Below are 21,238 nucleotides of genomic sequence, written 5' to 3'. Positions count from 1 at the left end.
GATTGCTTACCTCCAAAATCTCGAAATTGGTGGATCTGATTCCCTTGGATCTTCACATGCACTTGAGTTCCTCAACTTCTAGTGGGAAAACAATGTCAATTTGGGACGATAGAATCATGGGAAAAGAGCCTCTAAACCTCCAATTAGACCTCCAAGGCAAACAAAGATGGATGATAGAAATAGGGCTGGACACTCTACACTCAATATCAGCATGGGATCAACAAACTTGGCATGAGTGGCAAATCACAACAATCCCTTTAAATTTGAAAGGACGATGGGAGAAATTAAAGCATCATCTCAAAGAGGTAGCACCCATAAGTATTGAGGAAGAGGACGACTTCGTTTGGGATCCAAGTGGAGGAGGATACACGGTAAAAACAAGGTACAAAGCACTTCAAGATCACCAAAATCATCAAGAATGAACCTCTGGAAACTGGCATGGAAGACTGAATGCCTTCCTAAGATAAAAGCATTTATATGGACTCTCCTCAAAGGAAAAATTCTAACAACTGAAAACTTAAAAAAAAGGAATTCAGGGTCCCTCCAGGTGCTACATGTGCCTGATAGAAGAGGAGTCCATGCAAGATCTCTATCTCGAATGTAGGATAGCCAGAGAATGCTGGAAGCAGATTTCAAGCCTGCTGGAAATCAATTTAATCTTCACAAACACCTTCTCAAAGTTTTATAAATCATGGGAGAAAACTTACCCTTATTCTACAAAGAACAAGGCTATAATAAACAAGCTTTTGAAATGCCTTCCAGCAGTCCTATGCTGGCAGATTTGGCTAACTAGAAATAAAAGCATCTTCAAAGATCAAAAGCCAAGAACAGGTAGAATATTATAAAAAACTTGGGGTTTAGTTTCAGAAATTTTAAACGCTAAAGGGATGTTAACAGTGGATCACAACAATCTTCAGCAAGAGGAGAGAGATTAGATTGGGAAAGCTATATTGAAAAACACTTGGAAAGCAGGACCAATGAAAGCTCCTACAACAACAAATTGGAAACTAAGGATGAGTGAAAAAAAATTCGAAGAGTGGAGAAAAAAACAAAATAGGTTCAATCTTTTTTTCGATGGGGCATTGAAAAACAACCCAGGGAAAGCAGGAGCAGCAAGAGTGCTAAGTGATCCAGATGGGAAAGAGATTGTCACTTACGAATGGGGCCTGGGAGAAACCACAAATAACAAAGTAGAAGCCTACAATTTACTTTTAGGCTCAAGGATATTAAAAAAGAAAGCAATTCGAGATCCTATAATAATAGGAGATTCAACAATTGTTATTGAAGCAATGATCAAAAGCAAGAATCCCAATAATTCAGCTATGAACAAAATCTACAAGAGGATAAGAATGAATCTAAAAGGATCAGGAAACGTCAGCTTTAAGCATGTTATGAGAGGACATAATAAAAAGGTTGATAACCTCGCTAATAAAGCAATAGAAAGAGAACTAGGAAGCATAAAGGAAAATAAAGAAATATACCTCAGTTCCATTCCATAAATTATTTCAGTATTCATGAGAAAAGAGCAAAGCTAAGGAAAAAAGTATGATAAAAATCAAAATAATTGTGAGAGTACATAAGAAGATCACAAGGTAGATATGTTAGCAGATGCACTCAATTGGTATCCACAGGTGTATAATCAAAAAATCCAAAACAAATCTGTCTTCATCCCAAGTCCACAGGCCAAGGAGGATAGAGATATTCTTCGTATGAAGGGCGTTGTTATCCGTCATATCAGTGTCAAGTGTCAAAGAAAATGTGAGATCATAAATTGCAAGCGAGTGCCCATCCCCATTCACTGCAACAGAATTCGTAACTGCATGAACATCAACAGGTATCACACCATCCTGTGTATTTCTCTCCTGAATCGCAAAAGCTCTCTGTTATGCGTTTCTTTTTTCCTGTGTCAAGCCATCAGTGAGTCATCCTCTCACTGAAATCTTCAACTCCTCCCGCAGAGTTACCACTGTGATTTCTCCATTACCCACTTAGCCATCCTCAACCACTGCAACAACATTTGTAACTCAATGATCATTAACAGACATAGCGTTCTCCACACCATCCTGTGTATTTCTCCTCTAAATCGCAATAGCTCTCTGTTATATGTTATCATTTCCCTGTGTCAGTCGATTAGTGAGTCATCCTCTCACCAAAATCTGCAACACTTCACGTGGAATCACCCATCTTCCCATTACTATTTCAGCATTTCCCACTTAGCCATCGCAAAGATCTCGACAGACATTTCATCAAATCGGTTAGAGCATCTCTTCAAATTGGTCACAGAGCATCTCCATGACTCCAAATTGGGCATCACTATGCATCATTCTCTCTTGGGCGGTGATAGGTTGCTTCAGGCCAAATCTTTCTTTAAAGGAATACTCAATACAACAAGGCATTCTTAATACTCAAGGTAGAAGGCATACTCAATACAACAATAAGAACAATAAGAACACACACAGGAGGAATATAACATATCAGTGGATCAAAATGGAATGCAACCCTATTGAAAGAGTTGCAAAACATGACGGATGGTCAACATGTAGGGCAAATAAATTCATGATAGGCAGGTTCAATGATGCACTCTATGAACTCAAGTCATAAATAAGAAGGGAAAACATTTATAAATAGAGAGATATTGATAATCAGAAAGCATAAATACTAGAACTCAAAAACAAATGTAAGCATCTAGAGGAAGCCATAGCCTATATCAAGTCAATCACTCAGAGTCAGGAAGGGGAAAACTCCGCTCAGCAAAGCAAGAAGCACCACTCTCAACAGGAGCAGTCAGTTAATCAATACTGAAAAATTGAATGATAATTTAATATAATGCAAGTTTATTTTACTTCTAGGACAGCATGTAAGGCAATATGCCAAGCTAGTCAAAGGAATACATAGAACACTGGATTTCAAGCTTGGAAATAGGAACTGCGCTCCCATTTTCATCTTTCTACTTGAATCCAAATCTCATAGATTATAATATGAGAATACTCCTATTTCTTTTTTTGCAATATAACCAATATCCAATCGTGTTAAAAATAAATAAATAAATAAAAAATTAAAGATTTTGAAAAAAATATCTAAAAACTTTGCTTAAATTTTTTTTAAAGCATAAAACCAAATATATAACGACAACAAAATAGCAACAAAATTACAAAATAATTTATATATTTGTACACATTAACGAGAAAAATATGAATAGTTACCAATGGTTTCCCATATATTGTTTTTTCAATATTATATATCATCTATATGGTTTAACAAAGCAAAGAGGAGAAATCTTGTCAATCAAGTTAGATTTCAATCAAGTTTCCTGCGTAAGCTTCAAACTGCATGGTTTCCTTTTCTATTTACTGCCACGTTTCTCCCTTCATGCATGGATTAGCAGGCGTGGCGGTTTCGGAACCTCTGCAGCATGCATTGAGGACGCCTGGAGGGTTATCTGTACTCTTTGAAAGCTCCCATTTTTCTCCTTTATAAAGTCTTCCAAGCAGTTGATATCCGTTTTCTCGACCCCGGGCCTTGCGGCCTCGGAGTCTCCCTGTCTTTTCCTGGTTTCCTCAACGTGAGCGCTCCTGCTTTTATCTTTTCCCTTCGTTTTATCTATTGGTGTTTTCGATTTATGCTCATGGACGCGCTCTCTCGCTGCTCTCGGTGAAGCTCAACAGGTTAGATTTTATCCTTCCCCTGTGCTGGTAGTTTATGGTTTTAGATGAAGTTTATCATAAAGGTTTCTATTAAAGCTGAAGCATGATTAACTTGTCTCCATTATATGAAATCTATATGGCGTTGGAATATGGCTCAAAATCACTCTAATATCTAATTATGGTCTGAACCTTCTGTTTCTAAATATGCTGAAGTCATTATTTGTTAAGATTAAGAATTCTATAGTTATTTACAGTCCGTGCTCAGACTTCCGCATTAGAATTGGTAAATGGTGGTGCATTTTTCAGCTATACTGTTGCTGCATTGACTGTCAGGACCATTCTACTGCTTAGTTTTTTCTACTCTATTTTGGTTTTGATGCTTCAAAGGTTTCATGTTTTAGGATGGTTGTCAGAATAACCAGTCAATTTCCGTCGTTGCCTTTTTTTCCGATGATCTGTAAAGGGGGATTTTCAAAATTCTCCGGAGAGTAATCTGGCTCTATTCTAATCCGTTGTGTCTCCTGTACTTATTAGTACCCTTTTTTCATCTGTATCAGCTTCTCAATCCTTCTCATTCAATTCTAGTTTTGGAATGACGGTGGGGAATTGTCCTCTACTGTCTTCTCAATAGGCGCGTTCAAGAGTGTTGGTCTTATCGCCTTCAATTTCCCTTTCTGGAGTCTTCCATCTTTCGGATCTCGAGAGTTTCTTTCTGCAGAACTCTTTATTATCCTTATCTTGTAGAGTCCTTATGTCAGGATAGGATCTACGGATAAGATCCTTCCTGAGCTGTCTTCTTAAATCTTCTTCTATAGGAGTTTTTCCATCTGGGGATTTTGTTCAGAAGGGATCTACAGATCGGTTTTCTCCCGTACTGTTGCTATTCTTTTTATGGTCTTGGTGGGCTCCAGTATTGTAGCAATAATGCTACAACTCCTGGAACTCCCTTCTTTAATTTTATCAACCTGGTAGTTCGTAACAAACTTGGAAGCGACGGTGCTGTATGCACAAGTACTAGCTCTTGCCGCAGCTGTCACTTGGTCAGTTGACACAAGTCCGCTAGGGGCTCAAGCCAACTTCTATGAGCTCTTAGAAGAAGCTTTTTAATTGATGGATGAAGGCTAACTTGAAGGAAGCTAATCTAATTGCAAAAAGAAACTGCAAGCAAAAAAGAAATACAAACCCTAGCAAACCCTAATTCTACCAACTAGTCCTACTGATGCAAAAATGAGAATGCAAACTACGAGAAGAGATGCCATTACTTCTAGGAAGGTAAAATGCATGTGTCTAAGTTATCACTATCTGAAGAAAACATCTTTTTGTATTTTTGCTTAAGTTGTTGAAATTACCATGCATGTGCTTCTAACTAGTTTTCCACTGTGCAGGGATGGATCAAGGGATGAAATGCTTTGGGAAAGGTTGAGATGGTACAGAGAGGGTCTAAGGGTTCCCTAACATTCTTTCTGAGAGTTTCACAAAGTCTGGATGACATGCAACCGTGTCTATGAACTTCTACAGGAAGTCTGCAGGGGTTTCTACAGGATGTTCTGCAATTCTTCTACAGGATGTTTCAAAATGGGAGGTTTGAGGATGGATGGTTGATGGAAGATGCATGGATGGTTATGGAGGTAGGATGGGGGTCTGAAGTGACCCAGGAACTGATGGATGGAGTGGTAAGATGATGTGGAAGGTTGACTTGCATCAACGAAGGTGTAGGCAATGGAAAAGCAAGAAGGTAGGGTTACGTGGCAAAAGAGCAGATGGGAGAAGAGGAAACAGACTTGGTGATGGAGGAGCTAATTTGGACGAGGCTCAGATGAACGAGGAGGTGATGAAGGTGATAGAGATGCCCTGCACAATGCTCATTCAAACGAATCAATGAATCCTTGCAAACAAACCAAGTCCTAGCTAACTTAATCCAACTGTCAATGAAATGAATAAACAACAGCTTTGTTTGGAAAGAGAACCATGTACATCACGTGAGTAAGAACATTCAAAAATATCTAAATGCATGACAAACTCCTACCAATCGATTCTAACCATAAGAAGCTACTTTAACCATCACAAACAACCAAAATAACAAAGCAAGATCTAAGAGCAGATTTCATTTTAAGAACACAGCAAACACATAAAGATAAACAAGGGAGGTACTGAGCGCTTGAGATGGGCCCAACCCCAAGAGCTACAGGCTCCCAAGAGAGATTTAGAGCTGGTGCAAATCTGGATTCATCTTTATTAATCAAGAATGAAGAGTTACATCAAAATTGTCCACAAGGAGAACTTGAAAATGAGCTGACAGCAAAACTAATCTATGACCTAAAAATCGAACTACAAAATGACTACAACAAGACTATGAAATGACTAACTATTGGCTACAAAAATTACTAACCACTAGCTAACCAAAATGAGGCCCTAAGCCTTCTTATTTATACAATTTGAGGACCCAACAGTCCTCCTAAAATTTAGGGACTTGGCTGCCCAAGACTTGTAGTTAACAGCAGTCCTACTTGACTTGCTTGGCTGCCCTTGTGCTCATTGATTTGGTGGCCTTTGAACTCCGAGCTGATGGTGGAGAATTCGAGGTAAGGGCCCATAAATGAGGGGGGCACCTTCCTACAAATCCTCTAGCTTGTTCCCCCACGAATTTGGCTGCCAAGTGCTCATTAAGACCTTCAATTTTGGTCTCCAAGTTGACCAAAAAGGCTACACAAAGCACCCATTAGACTTGTTGGCATAATGACTAACCAAATTCACTCTATTAACATAAAAATAATAAAAAACATGCAATAAACCAATGAGAATGGTGGACTAAGCCAAATTAGGAGGTTGAATGAGCCCAAATAATTGTACATTTTTGGGGCTCATCATCACCCCCCTACTGAAAGTGTTGCTCATCCTCTGAGCAACCAATCTCTCTCCTCGTCTTTGATGGCCCTGGTGGCTTCTTTGGCTAACATCTCGACCGATTCCTCCTTTGGCTTCCCTATTTTCAAACTTCCTGTAGAAACAGTTCTTTGTCTTCCTGTAGAACAGTCTGCTAACTGTTCTCTGTCTTCCTGTAGAAACAGTCGGCACTGTCTTAGCCTGCTTGTTCTCTTTCTGTTGTTCATCAGATGTTTCCTTGTCTGCTGGAGGCCCTTCTTGCTGCTGTTGTTCTCCCAAAATGGAGGGCCTATCTTCGTTATGACTTCCCTATAGCTGTAACTACTGTTTCAGCAGCTCATTCTCCTCCTGTACTTTGTCTCTGTCTCTATCTCTGATCCTGTCCCTAAAGTGATTTTCTCGAGCAAATGTGGCCCTTGATGACTTACTCTTTACTTCATTCACTCTTACAGTCCTCCCACCAATTGCCTTTCCATCCATGTCATTGATTGCATTAACTGCAATTCTGGGATTAGTAAAAGTGACAAATCCATAGCATTTACCCCCAAACTCTCGGTCATTCACAATCATCAGGCTCTCCGCATAGAATTTATCACAATCTAGACAGTAATGATCATAAACAATAAATCTTGACAATTAGGTCTGCTGCCCAAGTTTTCCTGAAACATTGGCACCTTGATAATTTCGTATAATGCAGTGTATGATGCCTCTGATATTAGGTCTGGCACCAGGGACCACTAGTGGACCTGACCAATATCTGATTAGGTCCAACAATAACACCGCTGCACTCTTCAAGCCGAGAATAGAGTCCCAATAATGCATAATTACAACAGTAATGAAGTATACATATATCGATGAAAGCCCAGAAGTACCACGTTTCAAATAAAGATAAGCCATATGTTGCCGGACTAAAAGCGATATTAGAGCAAAAAACTCCCGTTGATAAGCAATAATCGTTTTGAGAAGAGATGTGTATTGATGTCAAATTCACATGTGTAGAAGCCCAACTATCTCGGATAAGGATGCATGATGAGGAAAATCTGGAATATGAATATCTGGATAGAGCCTTTGCTGCAATAATAGTGCCATAAATCTCAAAGGCCCTTTGAATGGAATCTTCAGTAGAATCATATGGAAGGCCACCAACATATACTGAATTTTCATCATCAACCATCATCTTTCTAATACTTTGGATGCTTGATAACCGGTTTTTCACTTCAAACTTGAAACATCGAAGAACTTAAAGAAGACCAAACACTGGACATCCTCGAATTTTCAGCATCAAAGGTGCAAGAATGCCTTGTTATGAAATAGGAAGTAAAGGAATTGAACTTGTGATATTTTTCTTTAAAAGGAAGTGATAAAGTTCCCAAAATGTTAATAGGCCATTTGTATTTGTTGGTCCTGCTGAAATTAGTCACAACATCTAAAACAAGCCAACAATATGGTGATAGACCCCTTTCTCAAGGTCATCCTCCAATTGATATCAAGGTTCTGCAACCCAAGCTTTCATGCAGACAATCACAGTATCTCGTCTGGAGCTCCAAATTCAACGAAAATTCTGGGTTTTCCTTCCGCAGAGCTGTTCTCTGCCTTTCCTGTAGATGCCTTCCTGTAGGCGGCTCTCGTTTCCTGTAGAACGAAACAGTGCTCCCTGTAGAATGCCGATAAGCCGAAGGGTTCTGAAAAATGGCCGAGAAAGATTGGTGGAGGATGAAAAGTTAATAGATTGTGGAAACTTCAGTTGACGATGTGGCAAGTGCAGATGACCAGCAGTTCGTGAGTTTCAGCTGAGCGCTCAGATTATTGCGTGATTTTTGGAGTGAGGTGGCAGAGACATGTGCTGGCTTATGCGACTGTTTTGCAATCATGAACTGCAGTGGTCACTATTTGTTCTCTGCTTGAAATCTCATCGATTCAGTTGCACTGGAGTTAGACTGCCCATACTGTCCGTTTTTTGACTTTCACGTGCATGGCTGACCCATGCATGCTGCGTGACTTACTAGAGAACTGGACATCAAGTGAACCTTCCTAAATTTGTAGCTTAATTCCATCACTCCATTCGTTCATGCAGTTCTTGAATTAGATTCATGCAATAGAGGAATAGGTTTTGTCACGTACCTGAAGCCAAACGGCTGCTTGTGAAGCTTCTTGCTGCTGCATGCTCTGATTCTGCTGCTGCATGCTTGGATCCTTTGATTGCATGAGGCTTGGCTAATGATTTTTGATTTCTTTTCCTTGTGCAGGTGTCCTCTGGCCGGATCTGAGCTGCATGCAATCGTTTCCACGTTCAACTCTGCCCGTTCAAGCTGCTGCTGCTGCATGGTCACAAAACCAGAACTTCTTTTTGCCATTTCTCCCAAACGGTAGATCGGATTGATCTGAAACTCAGTGAGCATGTTCCTACCATCATTATGCATCTCCCATAGCAAATTCGTGATCAATGGATGCACGGATTTCGAGAAAAATGGAAAATGGCTGAAGATTTCAGAGGTCGATTTCTCAGAAACCGTGCATCAGAATCGGCTGAAACTGCTTGGGTAGGTTACTATCACCCATGTGCATCTCCCCATGAAACAGGTTTTGAAACGGATGCACGGTTATGGAGAAAATGCAAAAATGGCTGATGGTGATGGAGGCTGATTTCTTGGAAACCGTGCACCGGAATTGCATGAAACTGCTCAGGCATGTTGTCATCAACCTTGTACAATTCCCCATAAAACGGTTTGTCAAATGGATGCATGGTTTTCAAGTTATGGCATAAACAAATTCTGCTCTATGTGTTTTTGCTTCAAGGCCTTTTGCATGTGTTTGCATGGAAGGGAAAACTGAGCTTAGGCTGTGATGCAGGTATGGAGATGATGGAGGAGGAGTTGGAATATTGCATGAGGGCTTCTGAACCCTTGAGGAAGCTACCATGTTCGCCAAACCACTTTTTGAAATCCATGTCTAGTTTCCCACAATTTCTACAGGAAGTTCCTGTAGAAGCACAATGAGAAGCACAAGGAGGTGAAAAAAATGATGGATAAAGGCAAGGGATGGACACACAAGTGCTTCTAGGCCTAATCAACAGATTCCCACCATTAGATTCACTTTTGAAATTGGATTTGGCTCGTCCAAAGGTTCTACAGGATGTTTCCTGTAGAAATACAGAGCTTCCTGTAGAAGGCACAAGAAAGATTCCTTTAACCTTGATTTGAGTGCTCCTCCTGTCATGAAACGTCCTTCTTGCAACCTGCAATGTCACTACTGCAACATGAAATTATTCAATGGAGATTAGCTTTTATTTTTCTTTTTCTTTTTCTCTTTTTTGAAAAACAACTAGGGCGCCTCATGGAGGTTTTCACCCTAATTGCCTGCCTTGGGTGCCTCCAAGGGAGGTTTTCACCCAAAGATCTTATTCTCTTTTCTCTTTTTTTTTCCAACCCATTGACCGCCTCATCGAGGTTTTCAATCAATGAGCCAATCTAAGGCGCCTCCGAGGAGGTTTTCACCTTAGATTTCTATTTTCCTCTTTTTTCATTTTTTTTTTCTCTTTTTTTTTTTTTCTACCCTACCCTACTTGAAAAACAAAATCATTTTCAAGTATAAGAATACTTCCAATGGAGCCATGTGCACATCGAGATTAGAGAAAAAATGATGTGAAGGCTCGAAATGCATGCTTGGACAAGTATCCAGATCTCAGAGACCAAATGATCTGGCGTTGAAGGGATCAAACAAAGCTGAGGAAGAAAGTACTGCTGCAACTTAGTGACCGTCTGAAACCATATCTCAATATAGCTTTGATATCCTTGGTTCTTTCGCTGATCTGGATCATTCTTCATGTCACCTTCTATCATGACCTTCTGATCTTCCTCTTTTTGTTGATCTTTCTCTTGAGTACATGGAGGATTTTATGGTAACCATGAGGAAACTCTCTCGATCTTTGATTCTGATCTATTCTCTTCATCAAGTGTAGCCCATGGTTCTTTGATCTCCTCTTTTGAATCTTCTTTTGCTGGATGTGATCCTTCAATGCTTTCAAGATAATCTCTGCTTGGAAACACTCTTCCTGAGCTTTGGTGAAGATCATTGGGCTCAAGAGGAGTTGTTTGGATATGTTGTGCCTCAGATTTGCAATGGGGTTGAGCTGCTCCATTGTATGGCTTTGGAAATGGTACAGGTAGTTGAGTGGAGGTGTGAAATTGAGATGGAGATGGATGGCATTGTGGTTGGGTAGGCATTTGGGGTTGCCTTGGTGGAGGAGGAGGCGATGGTTGTGGATGAGCAGGTGGTGGAGGAAAATGAGCGGGATGAGAGTTGTACTGGGGCCTCCACTCCTGATAAGGTGCATTCCACTGAGGCTGTGGCTGAGCATAAGAGTGAAATGAATGAGCAACTGGTTGGGCATAATATGGATCTGTGAAGGAACAAGGAGAATATGACCAAGGAGGAGGTGTAGACCAGGAAGGATGAGCAGGGGGGCCCCAAGAAGGCATGAAGGTGGCTTGATAGGGGTCATAATAGGTCTCGGGTGTCCCTTGCAGTTCCTGCTGGTAAGATCTAGGTCCATGCGGCCAACTTTGGTTCATATAATGGAGTGGTTCAGTGGCTCCTTTGGCTCTCTGATATGCAGCTTTGAATCTGGGTAAGGAAGGGCACTGATCTGTAGGATGGTATTCTTCACAGACAAAACACACTTCTATGGAGTACAATGGACATTCGTTCCTAGGATGCTTTCTAGTGCACCTAGGACAAAAAATGACCAAAGCCCTCTTGGCTTCCTCTTGCTTCTGTTGGATCCGCAAGGTATCCAGTTGCATGGCAAGAAACTGCCTCATATCACTCTTGAAATCTTTGATCTAATTTTCAAATTCATCTTTGGACAAGATGTTGCTCCCAACATTTCTACTTGTAGCCATTTGCTCCAGAGGAATGTTTTCTTCTTCTTCTCCCCTAGAGGTTCTTTAAATATGCCTTGATGTCCACCCAGGGGTTCTTCAATCACAGCCATCGAAGAAGAGAGAATCTTGGCTGTGTGAAGCAGTGGGGGTGTTGTGCAATCATTTTTCTAACTTATCTCTACTCCTACAGGGCATGAAATGAAATCTTTTTGGTTGATTTTTGCTTTTTTCTACTTCTACTTGCAAAACTGAAATAGGTTGAACTGCAACTAACTATCTTGCAAAAAATGAAAATGCGGAATTGATATGAAAGCAGGAAAGGACTAATCTATTTTGCTCAAATGAAATTGCAGGAATGGAAATGCTAGTCTACGCTTGCAGAAATGAAATGCTACTCTATGAAAGCAGGAAATGCTAATCTATGAAAGCAGGAAATGTCTATGCTACTTTTGCAGAATGGAAATGAAATAAACTACTTAGCAGAAGGCAAGAGTAAGAAAATAGAAGAAAAGAAACAATTACTAATACTCTGACGCTTCCCCGGCAACGGCGCCAAAAAGATGGTGGGCTCCAGTATTGTAGCAATAATGCTACAACTCCTGGAACTCCCTTCTTTAATTTTATCAACCCGGTAGTTCGTAACAAACTTGGAAGCGACGGTGCTGTATGCACAAGTACTAGCTCTTGCCGTATCTGTCACTTGGTCAGTTGGCACAAGTCCGCTAGGGGCTCAAGCCAACTTCTATGAGCTCTTAGAAGAAGCTTTTTAATTGATGGATGAAAGCTAACTCGAAGGAAGCTAATCTAATTGCAAAAAGAAACTGAAAGCCAAAAAGAAATACAAACCCTAGCAAACCCTAGCAAACCCTAATTCTACCAACTAGTCCTACTGATGCAAAAATGAGAATGCAAACTACGAGAAGAGATGCCATTACTTCTAGGAAGGTAAAATGCATGTGTCTAAGTTATCACTATCTGAAGAAAACATCTTTTTGTATTTTTGCTTAAGTTGTTGAAATTACCATGCATGTGCTTCTAACTAGTTTTCCACTGTGTAGGGATGGATCAAGGGATGAAATGCTTTGGGAAAGGTTGGGATGGTACAGAGAGGGTCTAAGGGTTCCCTAACATTCTTTCTGAGAGTTTCACAAAGTCTGGATGACATGCAACCGTGTCTATGAACTTCTACAGGAAGTCTGCAGGGGTTTCTACAAGATGTTCTGCAATTCTTCTACAGGATGTTTCAAAATGGGAGGTTTGAGGATGGATGGTTGATGGAAGATGCATGGATGGTTATGGAGGTAGGATGGGGGTCTGAAGTGACCCAGGAACTGATGGATGGAGTGGTAAGATGATGTGGAAGGCTGACTTGCATCAACGAAGGTGTAGGCAATGGAAAAACAAGAAGGTAGGGTTACGTGGCAAAAGAGCAGATGGGAGAAGAGGAAACAGACTTGGTGATGGAGGAGCTGATCTGGACGAGGCTCAGATGAACGAGGAGGTGATGACGGTGATAGAGATGCCCTGCACAATGCTCATTCAAACGAATCAATGAATCCTTGCAAACAAACCAAGTCCTAGCTAACTTAATCCAACTGTCAATGAAATGAATAAACAACAGATTTGTTTGGAAAGAGAACCATGTACATCACGTGAGTAAGAACATTCAAAAATATTTAAATGCATGACAAACTCCTACCAATCGGTTCTAACCATAAAAAGCTACTTTAACCATCACAAACAACCAAAATAACAAAGCAAGATCTAAGAGCAGATTTCATTTTAAGAACACAACAAACACATAAAGATAAACAAGGGAGGTACTGAGCGCTTGAGATGGGCCCAACCCCAAGAGCTACAGGCTCCCAAGAGAGATTTAGAGCTGGTGAAAATCTGGATTCATCTTTATTAATCAAGAATGAAGAGTTACATCAAAACTGTCCACAAGGAGAACTTGAAAATGAGCTGACAGCAAAACTAATCTATGGCCTAAAAATCGAACTACAAAATGACTACAACAAGACTATGAAATGACTAACTATTGGCTACAAAAATTACTAACCACTAGCTAACCAAAATGAGGCCCTAAGCCTTCTTATTTATACAATTTGAGGACCCAACAGTCCTAAAATTTAGGGACTTGGCTGCCCAAGACTTGTAGTTAACAGCAGTCCTACTTGACTTGCTTGGCTGCCCTTGTGCTCATTGATTTGGTGGCCTTTGAACTCCGAGCTGATGGTGGAGAATTCGAGGTAAGGGCCCATAAATGAGGGGGGCACCTTCCTACAAATCCTCTAGCTTGTTCCCCCACGAATTTGGCTGCCAAGTGCTCATTAAGACCTTCAATTTTGTCTCCAAGTTGACCAAAAAGGCTACACAAAGCACCCATTAGACTTGTTGGCATAATGACTAACCAAATTCACTCTATTAACATAAAAATAATAAAAAACATGCAATAAACCAATGAGAATGGTGGACTAAGCCAAATTAGGAGGTTGAATGAGCCCAAATAATTGTACATTTTTGGGGCTCATCAGGTCTCTAGGTATCCGCCGGCTTTATTGCGTCCTATTTCCCACCAAAATGGCGGATGGGTCTGATTCATCTGCCATGCGTGCTCTCATTTAAGCCTTTATCCAAGTTGAGGAGGCTTGAATAAAATCTTCGAATTGTACAGGTTGGCAAGCCACGGTGGAAGATATGATAATCAATCCTGCCTAGCATGATACAAATATTCCTTTTCCTGCGGAGCACACTTCGGGAGTATTGAAAAAAGGAAAGGAATTTTCCAGAGAAGACGGGCTTCCCAACCTATCTTTCAACAAGTCTAAAAACCCTGTCAAAACAATACCTCCCTCGAAGGCCATTTCTTTGGACAGTGCCGTTCTTACAGAACGTATTGACAGTTTGAAAAGTCTAGCTCTGGTTGGGAAATGGCATTTCCCTGAAATGGGTGATGCGGATATGAGGAAGTGGCTGACAGACAAATGGTCCCCCCTGATCGGATATACTCCTATCATCTCCCGTCTTATGAAGGAATGGTACTCTTTCCATTTCCTAAAAGCTTCTGATTTAGAGACTATTCTTCATAATCCCTGGGTTTTTGGCAGAAGCTTCTTGTCCCTCTCTCGATGGTTTATAGGTTTTGATCCATTAAAGAATACTCCATCGAACAGCCTGATCTAGGTGAAACTTCTGAATTTGCCTCTGGAACTGTGGTCGGCAGAATCTCTCTCTCAGATTTGGAACTCGATTGGCAAGTTTGTTTATGTAGACCCCTGGTGCAGAGGAGAGAAATATAAGAGAATTGCGTGGGTCCTCATAGAGAAGCCGTACAAAGGAGGTTATCCTGATCATATCGAGATAGCATGGGGCAGTTTCAAAATCCATCAAAGATTAGATTTTTGAGGTATACCTTTTAGGTGTTCCTTGTGTCATAAAATTGGACACCTGATTAAAAATTGCAGTCATCGTCTCTCCCAAAGGAACAAGATATTTTCTATGAAACAAGATAGGAGGTCTGAGCCTGAATGCTCCTCGGATTCGTTTGGCTTTCTGGAGAACTCTCAAAAGAAAAATCTGAATCAATTGGCTCCCGGCCAATTGTTGTCTCAAAATCTACCCATTCATGGCCCCCATATCGAGCCGGATCCTTGCTGCTCTCTTCAAGATTCTCTAGGCCGACCCGATGCTTTCACTTCGCCTCCTTTTGATTGCACTCCTATTCCTGAGCCCCTGGAGGAAATTCCGGTTCCCTCTCCTCCTGCTATGAACCAAAGGGATCTCGTGGTCGGCTCTCTTCCCATTCAGATCTCCTCCTCATCTCCGACTCCTGTCAAATCCCTTTCTTGTGATCCAAAGGGAAAAGATCCTATTCTCATGCCTACTCCGGTAAACTCGCCTTCTGAGTCCCCTGTCAATAAGTTCGACAGTGATATCGACTTTCTTCTCCATAGAAAATCTTTGGATCTTGAGCCTTTGACCATTCATAAACCTTCCAGCCCGTCCTATCCTTTCATTAGTCCCAAATCAGCAAAGAATATTACGGTCAGGAAGAAACACAAGGGTGGTAATCGCCACTTTAGAGGGAGATCTATAGTTTCTGAGCATGGTGTGAGAAATTTATCTTTAGTGGAAGTTCCTGTTTTGGATTCATCAGAGTTTCAGCCTCTTAGAGCATGCGTGGCTGGCGAGTCATCCAAATGACCTTCCTTGCTTCAATGAATATCAGGGGCTTGGGCGCATCCCCTAAATACAGTGCGCTTAAAGAAATTTTCTATTCGGCTCATCCTAAAATCATCTTTATACAGGAAACCATGCACCCCAGCTATGTGTCTATAGCTTTCTTTAGGAGAATGTTCCCTTCGTGGTTTATGGTTGCCACTGAGGCAAATGGCCAGCCGGGTGGTCTTGCGGTCCTGTGGGACCCTGCTTGGATTAAGGCAAAAGCTTTTAAATGTTGTGCAGGAATTTTAATTTCGGCTTCTATCAGGGGTCATGCCTTAGTTCTCAATATGCTAAATGTCTATGCTCCTTATAAGAATAGACTCTCTTTTTGGGAGAGGCTCTTTGCCTCGCAAATTCTTGAGATCAAATCGTTGATGATAGTAGGTGATTTAAATCTGACTCTCAGTTCTGATGAATGTTGGGGTAAATGCAGGAAAATAGACCCTCTGGCTGACAGACTCAGGAAGGAATTACTGAATAGGAATCTGGTGGACATCCTGCCCAATAAAATGAAGCCTACCTGGGATAACAACAGGACTGGGCAGGCCTATATCGCAAAGAGAATTGATAGATTTATCATTTATTCAAGCATTATTGGGAAATTGGGAATGCCAGTATCGTCTATTGGGAATGACTACACTTCTGATCAGAGACCCATTTTCCTTGAATGGCGTGGTAAAGATGTCAGGCTCGGTTACTCATTTAAATTCAACAGGATCCATTTAGATGACCCATCTTTTAATGAAATCATCACAAGCAAATGGAAGGAACTCCTGGAATCGGAAATGGCTCCATTCATGACATTTCGAGAAAAGATGGGATGCCTGAGGTCTGTGGCAAAGGATTGGCAAATTCGAAAGAAAAGGATGGACAAACAAGAGTTAAATGATATCCAAAAGGAACTGGATTCCCTATTAGATACAGCAGATCCGAATAGCCTGTCTCTAGATCTGAAAAGCATGATAAGAAAATTGGAGAAAAGGAAACAATTGATTTTGTTAAAGGAGGAGGCTACATGGAGACTTAAGAGCAGAGCCATCTGGCTCCAAGAGGGGGACAGGAATACGAGGTTTTTTCACAATTATGCAAATGCAAGAAGAGAGAAAAATTCTATTTGGAGGATTAGAGATGACATGGGCAATGTTCTCTTCTCTCAGCACGAAATCTCGGCGGAGGCAACGAGATTTTTCCAGAATCAATACAGAAGAAGGGAAGTAATCTTTCAAGATGCTTTATGGGGCATTGAACTGGTTCCAGAAATGTTTGACGACACAACAAATGAAAGTTTCATCAATCCGATCTCTGAAGAATAACTCCTGAGAGCTATCACAGCTTTCAAAAAGGATAAAAGCCCTGGGCCGGATGGATGGGCAATCGAATTTTTCTCTCACTTCTTCGACCTTTTTAAAGCAGATCTGTTGCAGATGGTGGATGCATCCCGGATGTCTAGAAGCATTCATAGTGCTATCTCCTCTACCTTTATTGCTTTAATTCCTAAAAAGGAAAGGTATGATTCCTTCCACGTTTTTAGGTCTATCTCGCTTTGTAATATCATGTTCAAAATTATCTCAAAAATCATTGCGGAAAGGATGAAGCCCATTCTAAATTCCTTCATCTCTAGGGACCAACATGCATTCTTAAAGGGCCGTATCATCTTGGATGTTGTTTCCATGACCCAGGAAAGTCTGTTCTCAATGCTGTCAAACAATTTGGACGCGACTATTCTCAAGATTGATCTGCAAAAAGCCTATGATTGTGTTGACTCGGGTTTCTTAAGAATCCTGCTAGCGAAAATAGGATTGAAAACTCAGAGCATCAACTGGGTGATGTCTTGCGTTGAGAATGTCAGATATTCAGTCATTGTAAATGGAATTCCTTCGTCTTTCTTCCAAGCGGAGAGAGGTCTCCGACAGGGATGTCCCCTCTCTCCACTGCTCTTCATCCTGGTAATGAACTCTCTCAGTCTGCAGATAAATAAAGCAGTTGAGGACAAGAGATGTCGCCCGGTTAAGATTTGCAAGGACATTTCCCTTTCTCACAATCTCTTTGTTGATGATGTCCTCATCTTTGCTATGCTCTGTAGGGCTTCTTGGGCTTGCCTAAACGATATCCTTGCAAATTTTCAGAAAGCAACAGGTCTGTTTATCAATAAGGAAAAATCGTCTTTGTTTCACAATGATTCTAACATGGAAATCGTTCTTTGGATTTCTGAGTTGATGGGCATTGCTCCTTTTTCGATCAAGGAAGGGATTAAATATTTGGGTTTCAACTTAAAGGCTAAAGGCAATTCCAAGAGGGATTGGCAATGGTTATTGGACCGTTTTTATAAAAAGATCTCAGGCTGGGAGTTAAAATTTCTTTCATTAGCTGGTAGATTCATTTTAGTGCAGGCTGTTCTATCTCAACTAGCAGTTTATTGGGCTCACATCTTCTTTCTCCCTGCTAGTATTATTAACCGAATGAACAATCTGGCAGCCAATTTCCTCTGGGGAGGACAAGTTAATCAGAGCAAATTTCACTTAGTCAAGATGGCTTCTATATCAAAACCAAGAAAGGTGGGGGGTTGGGGTCTTTTAGACATGCGCTCTTTCGGGAAAGCACTTCTCTGCAAATCTCTTTATAGAGGTATTTTTGGTGAAGGGCCATGGAGCAAGGTTATAAGGGCGAAATATTTAAAAGGCAGGAGCTTAGAGTTCTGGTACAGAAGGCGCTCCATTGGCATTGGAAAGGGATCGACTATCTGGCAAAGCCTCAGGAAAGTACATCCTTTCTTCATGGAAAATCTTCAAGGGAATCTCTGCTCGGGATCTAGTAAGCTTATCGGTTTTGACTCTATTTCATGTGGTCTGGATTTCTCTTTCCCTCCTCCGCTGGTATGCTTTCTTCATAGACAGGGATGTTTCTCATGGGATAAACTGATCAAATCTTGGTCAGACTCAATCCCTGTCTGGAAGGATGGGGAGGATCTGCATTTGCCTCAATCGATGATCCCTCTCTGGATCTCTGTTAAAGAGAGACTAAATAGCCTGGGGATTTTTCGAGTGGGAACAAAAGATGTCTTGGTTTGGTCTCTTCCAAAAGCAAAATTGCCAGTTCGCATAAAGGATATTTATGTTGAAATGATCTCGGTTCTCGCTGGGTGTCCTGGTCTGCTCTTCCCTCCTTGCCTTTGGGAGGCTGCATGTCCTCTTAAAATGATTATATTTTCTTGGTTGGTTTTTGGGAACAAGAATCTTATATGGGACGTTCTTCAAAGGAAAAACTGGCAGGGCCCTAGTATATGTGCCATGTGCCACAATGGAGAGGAATCAAACCTGCATATGTTTTTTCAATGCGCCTCGTCCCTCCATATTTGGTATGAACTTTCTTTAGTTTTTGGTTTTCCTTACCTTATCTTTCCTTCTGTATAGGATGGTTATAAGTGGTGGAGTGCGCAATGTCTATCCTGGAGATCATTGTTCATCATTGTTGTTTGGTTCTTATGGAAATGGATAAACGCACAATTTTTTCAAGAATCAAAGGAGCCCCTTCATGCAATTCTTCAGCGTATTATGGCATGCCATGACTCTTTACATCAGGACGACTCTCAGCCAAAAAAAGCCTGCAAAAAGGAGCTGGGAATCTTTTCCTATCAGACCCCTGCCGCGTTCTTTGATGGAGCTGAACGCAACCATAGTTGTGGCTGCGGGGTTGTCATCGTTATAAGTGACAGCCTTCACTATTCTTTATCTTGGCATGGCGGTTTTGGCTCAAACTCTCTGGCGGAGGCTAGGGCTCTCTCGGGGTTGCTTGCTTTCTGTGTCTTCTTGGGCATTCAGTCTATATCAATCTTTGGAGACTCAAAATCGCTCATTGATCATGTTAACGGTCTGGGTCTTATAAACTGTCCACATCTCCTCGGATGGTTAAGCCGCATCAGCTTCTTTCGGAACTTAATTAACCAGATTACGTTTCAGCATATTCCCCGTTCCTGGAATGCTCAGGCTGATATCCTCTCAAAGGATGGTCTTAGCATGCAGCCTGGTCTGTGCTCATTATCAGTCATGCTTGATGGTATCTCTTTCCTCATTCAGGATTTCAGCATTAATGGAATGTGACTCTCATCCATGGCAAGGCCGCAAGCTCTCTATGAATGTGTTTTATCATGCAATCTTTTGCTGGTTTTGTTTCTTCTGCGGTAGAATGATTTTGTATCATGATCGGATAATGCAGGTTATGTATATGTTTCTGTCATAGTTTTGGATGATCCTGAAAATCTGTCCCTATATTTAGTATCAGCATCTGGGCTTTCTTTTGCCCTCAAATCTTGTTATGTAATGCAGATCTTTATATTTTCTTAATATAAATCTATGATGGTTTTTTCCTCTAAAAAAAAAGAAAATACCTTTACTAATATAATATAATTATAGGAAAAAGGAAATGAAAAATCTCTCATATCAATGATCTAATTAACATCTTCCTATGCTCAATGAAGTTTTGTTTCTCAATCATGTCGTGTAATGTTCGTTAGTACTATGAGCCATGTTACTAATTTTATTTTTTAAATATGCTTTTCCAATATTAATTATTAAAAAATAACATGGTACGAGGTATATAATTTAAAAAAATAAATAAAGTCAAGCTATTCTTTGTGTGTTGGTAAAATTATTGTCGATGCTCGAGAAACGGTCAAAGTAAATATTTTTTAATCTAGAAGATTATAATTCTTCATTCTTCATGGATCAATTAATTAATAAACATATTATCATGAATAAAAAATTAATAGTAAAATATTTTATTTATGTCACATTTTTTTTTCATGAAAATGTATTATAATTAATGTATTATATATTTATTATATTATTTAAAAAAATATATTAAAAAATAAATAAATAAATAAAATAATTATGTATTCACATTGTTGAGGCATAGAAATAAGTTTTTCTTATATTAAGTAATGGAAAAAGGTTCATTGTACCTTATTAGGTTTTTATTCATCATTTTGTGGTTCATCAATACATAGTGTTTTTGCGGTGGATGTTTTATTTCAAAAATTTGAAGGGTTAAAGAAAGAAACTTGTTAATATGGAAGACGGAAGTGATTATCATTATGTCAGTGTTTTTAAGTTACATATGTATCATCTTTTTTTCATTTTGTTTATTAATTGATTTATATGTTACTAATAACAATTCAATTATTGTTTTTTTTGCAAGCTTGGTAGGACTCTCGATTTTCGATTTTACATGTCCATTATTCACCCTGCTATGGGGGAGGGTAGCACAAGATTCGAATCCAAGATCTTCGGTTCGGTAAGACTTCATTCTACGACCATTGCCACTTGAGCTATCCCAAGCGGACAACAATTCAATTATTTTTATTTGTAGTGCAAATAAAAATTATTGAAAAAAATCTTTAATGTTGGTGATATTAGCAAATATATAAGATATTGATGATATTAGCATATATATAGGATATTAATATGTGTTTCCATATAATTAATTAATTGAATATGGTATAACAAAAAAATATAAAGAAAATTGATTAGTAACTATGTGTACTAAGTTAGAATAACTACATTATTCCTTTAACTCGAATACATTTATTATGAATACATATTTACA

The 21,238-nt window shown here is 40.0% G+C and overlaps 2 protein-coding genes across 2 annotated transcripts; both read left to right on the top strand.

Moving 5' to 3' along the window:
- The first annotated feature begins 15,783 nt into the window (after positions 1-15,783).
- On the top strand, positions 15,784-16,950 carry LOC149159279 (uncharacterized). The gene has a single exon (XM_089434249.1). The coding sequence runs from the start codon at positions 15,784-15,786 to the stop codon at positions 16,948-16,950; it is 1,167 nt and encodes a 388-aa protein (XP_089290375.1).
- A 2,238-nt stretch (positions 16,951-19,188) lies between these two features.
- Positions 19,189-19,734, top strand: LOC149159278 (uncharacterized). Its single transcript, XM_089434248.1, has one exon. The coding sequence runs from the start codon at positions 19,189-19,191 to the stop codon at positions 19,732-19,734; it is 546 nt and encodes a 181-aa protein (XP_089290374.1).
- Positions 19,735-21,238: the final 1,504 nt, after the last annotated feature.

Source organism: Pinus tabuliformis, chromosome 5_2 (genome assembly GCF_031772625.1).
Source record: "Pinus tabuliformis cultivar Carrire ecotype Pingquan chromosome 5_2, CPIR1, whole genome shotgun sequence".
NCBI classification, from domain to species: Eukaryota; Viridiplantae; Streptophyta; class Pinopsida; order Pinales; family Pinaceae; genus Pinus; species Pinus tabuliformis.
The sequence above is the reverse complement of the archived record's forward strand: the minus strand, read 5'-3'. Positions and strand labels throughout refer to the sequence as shown.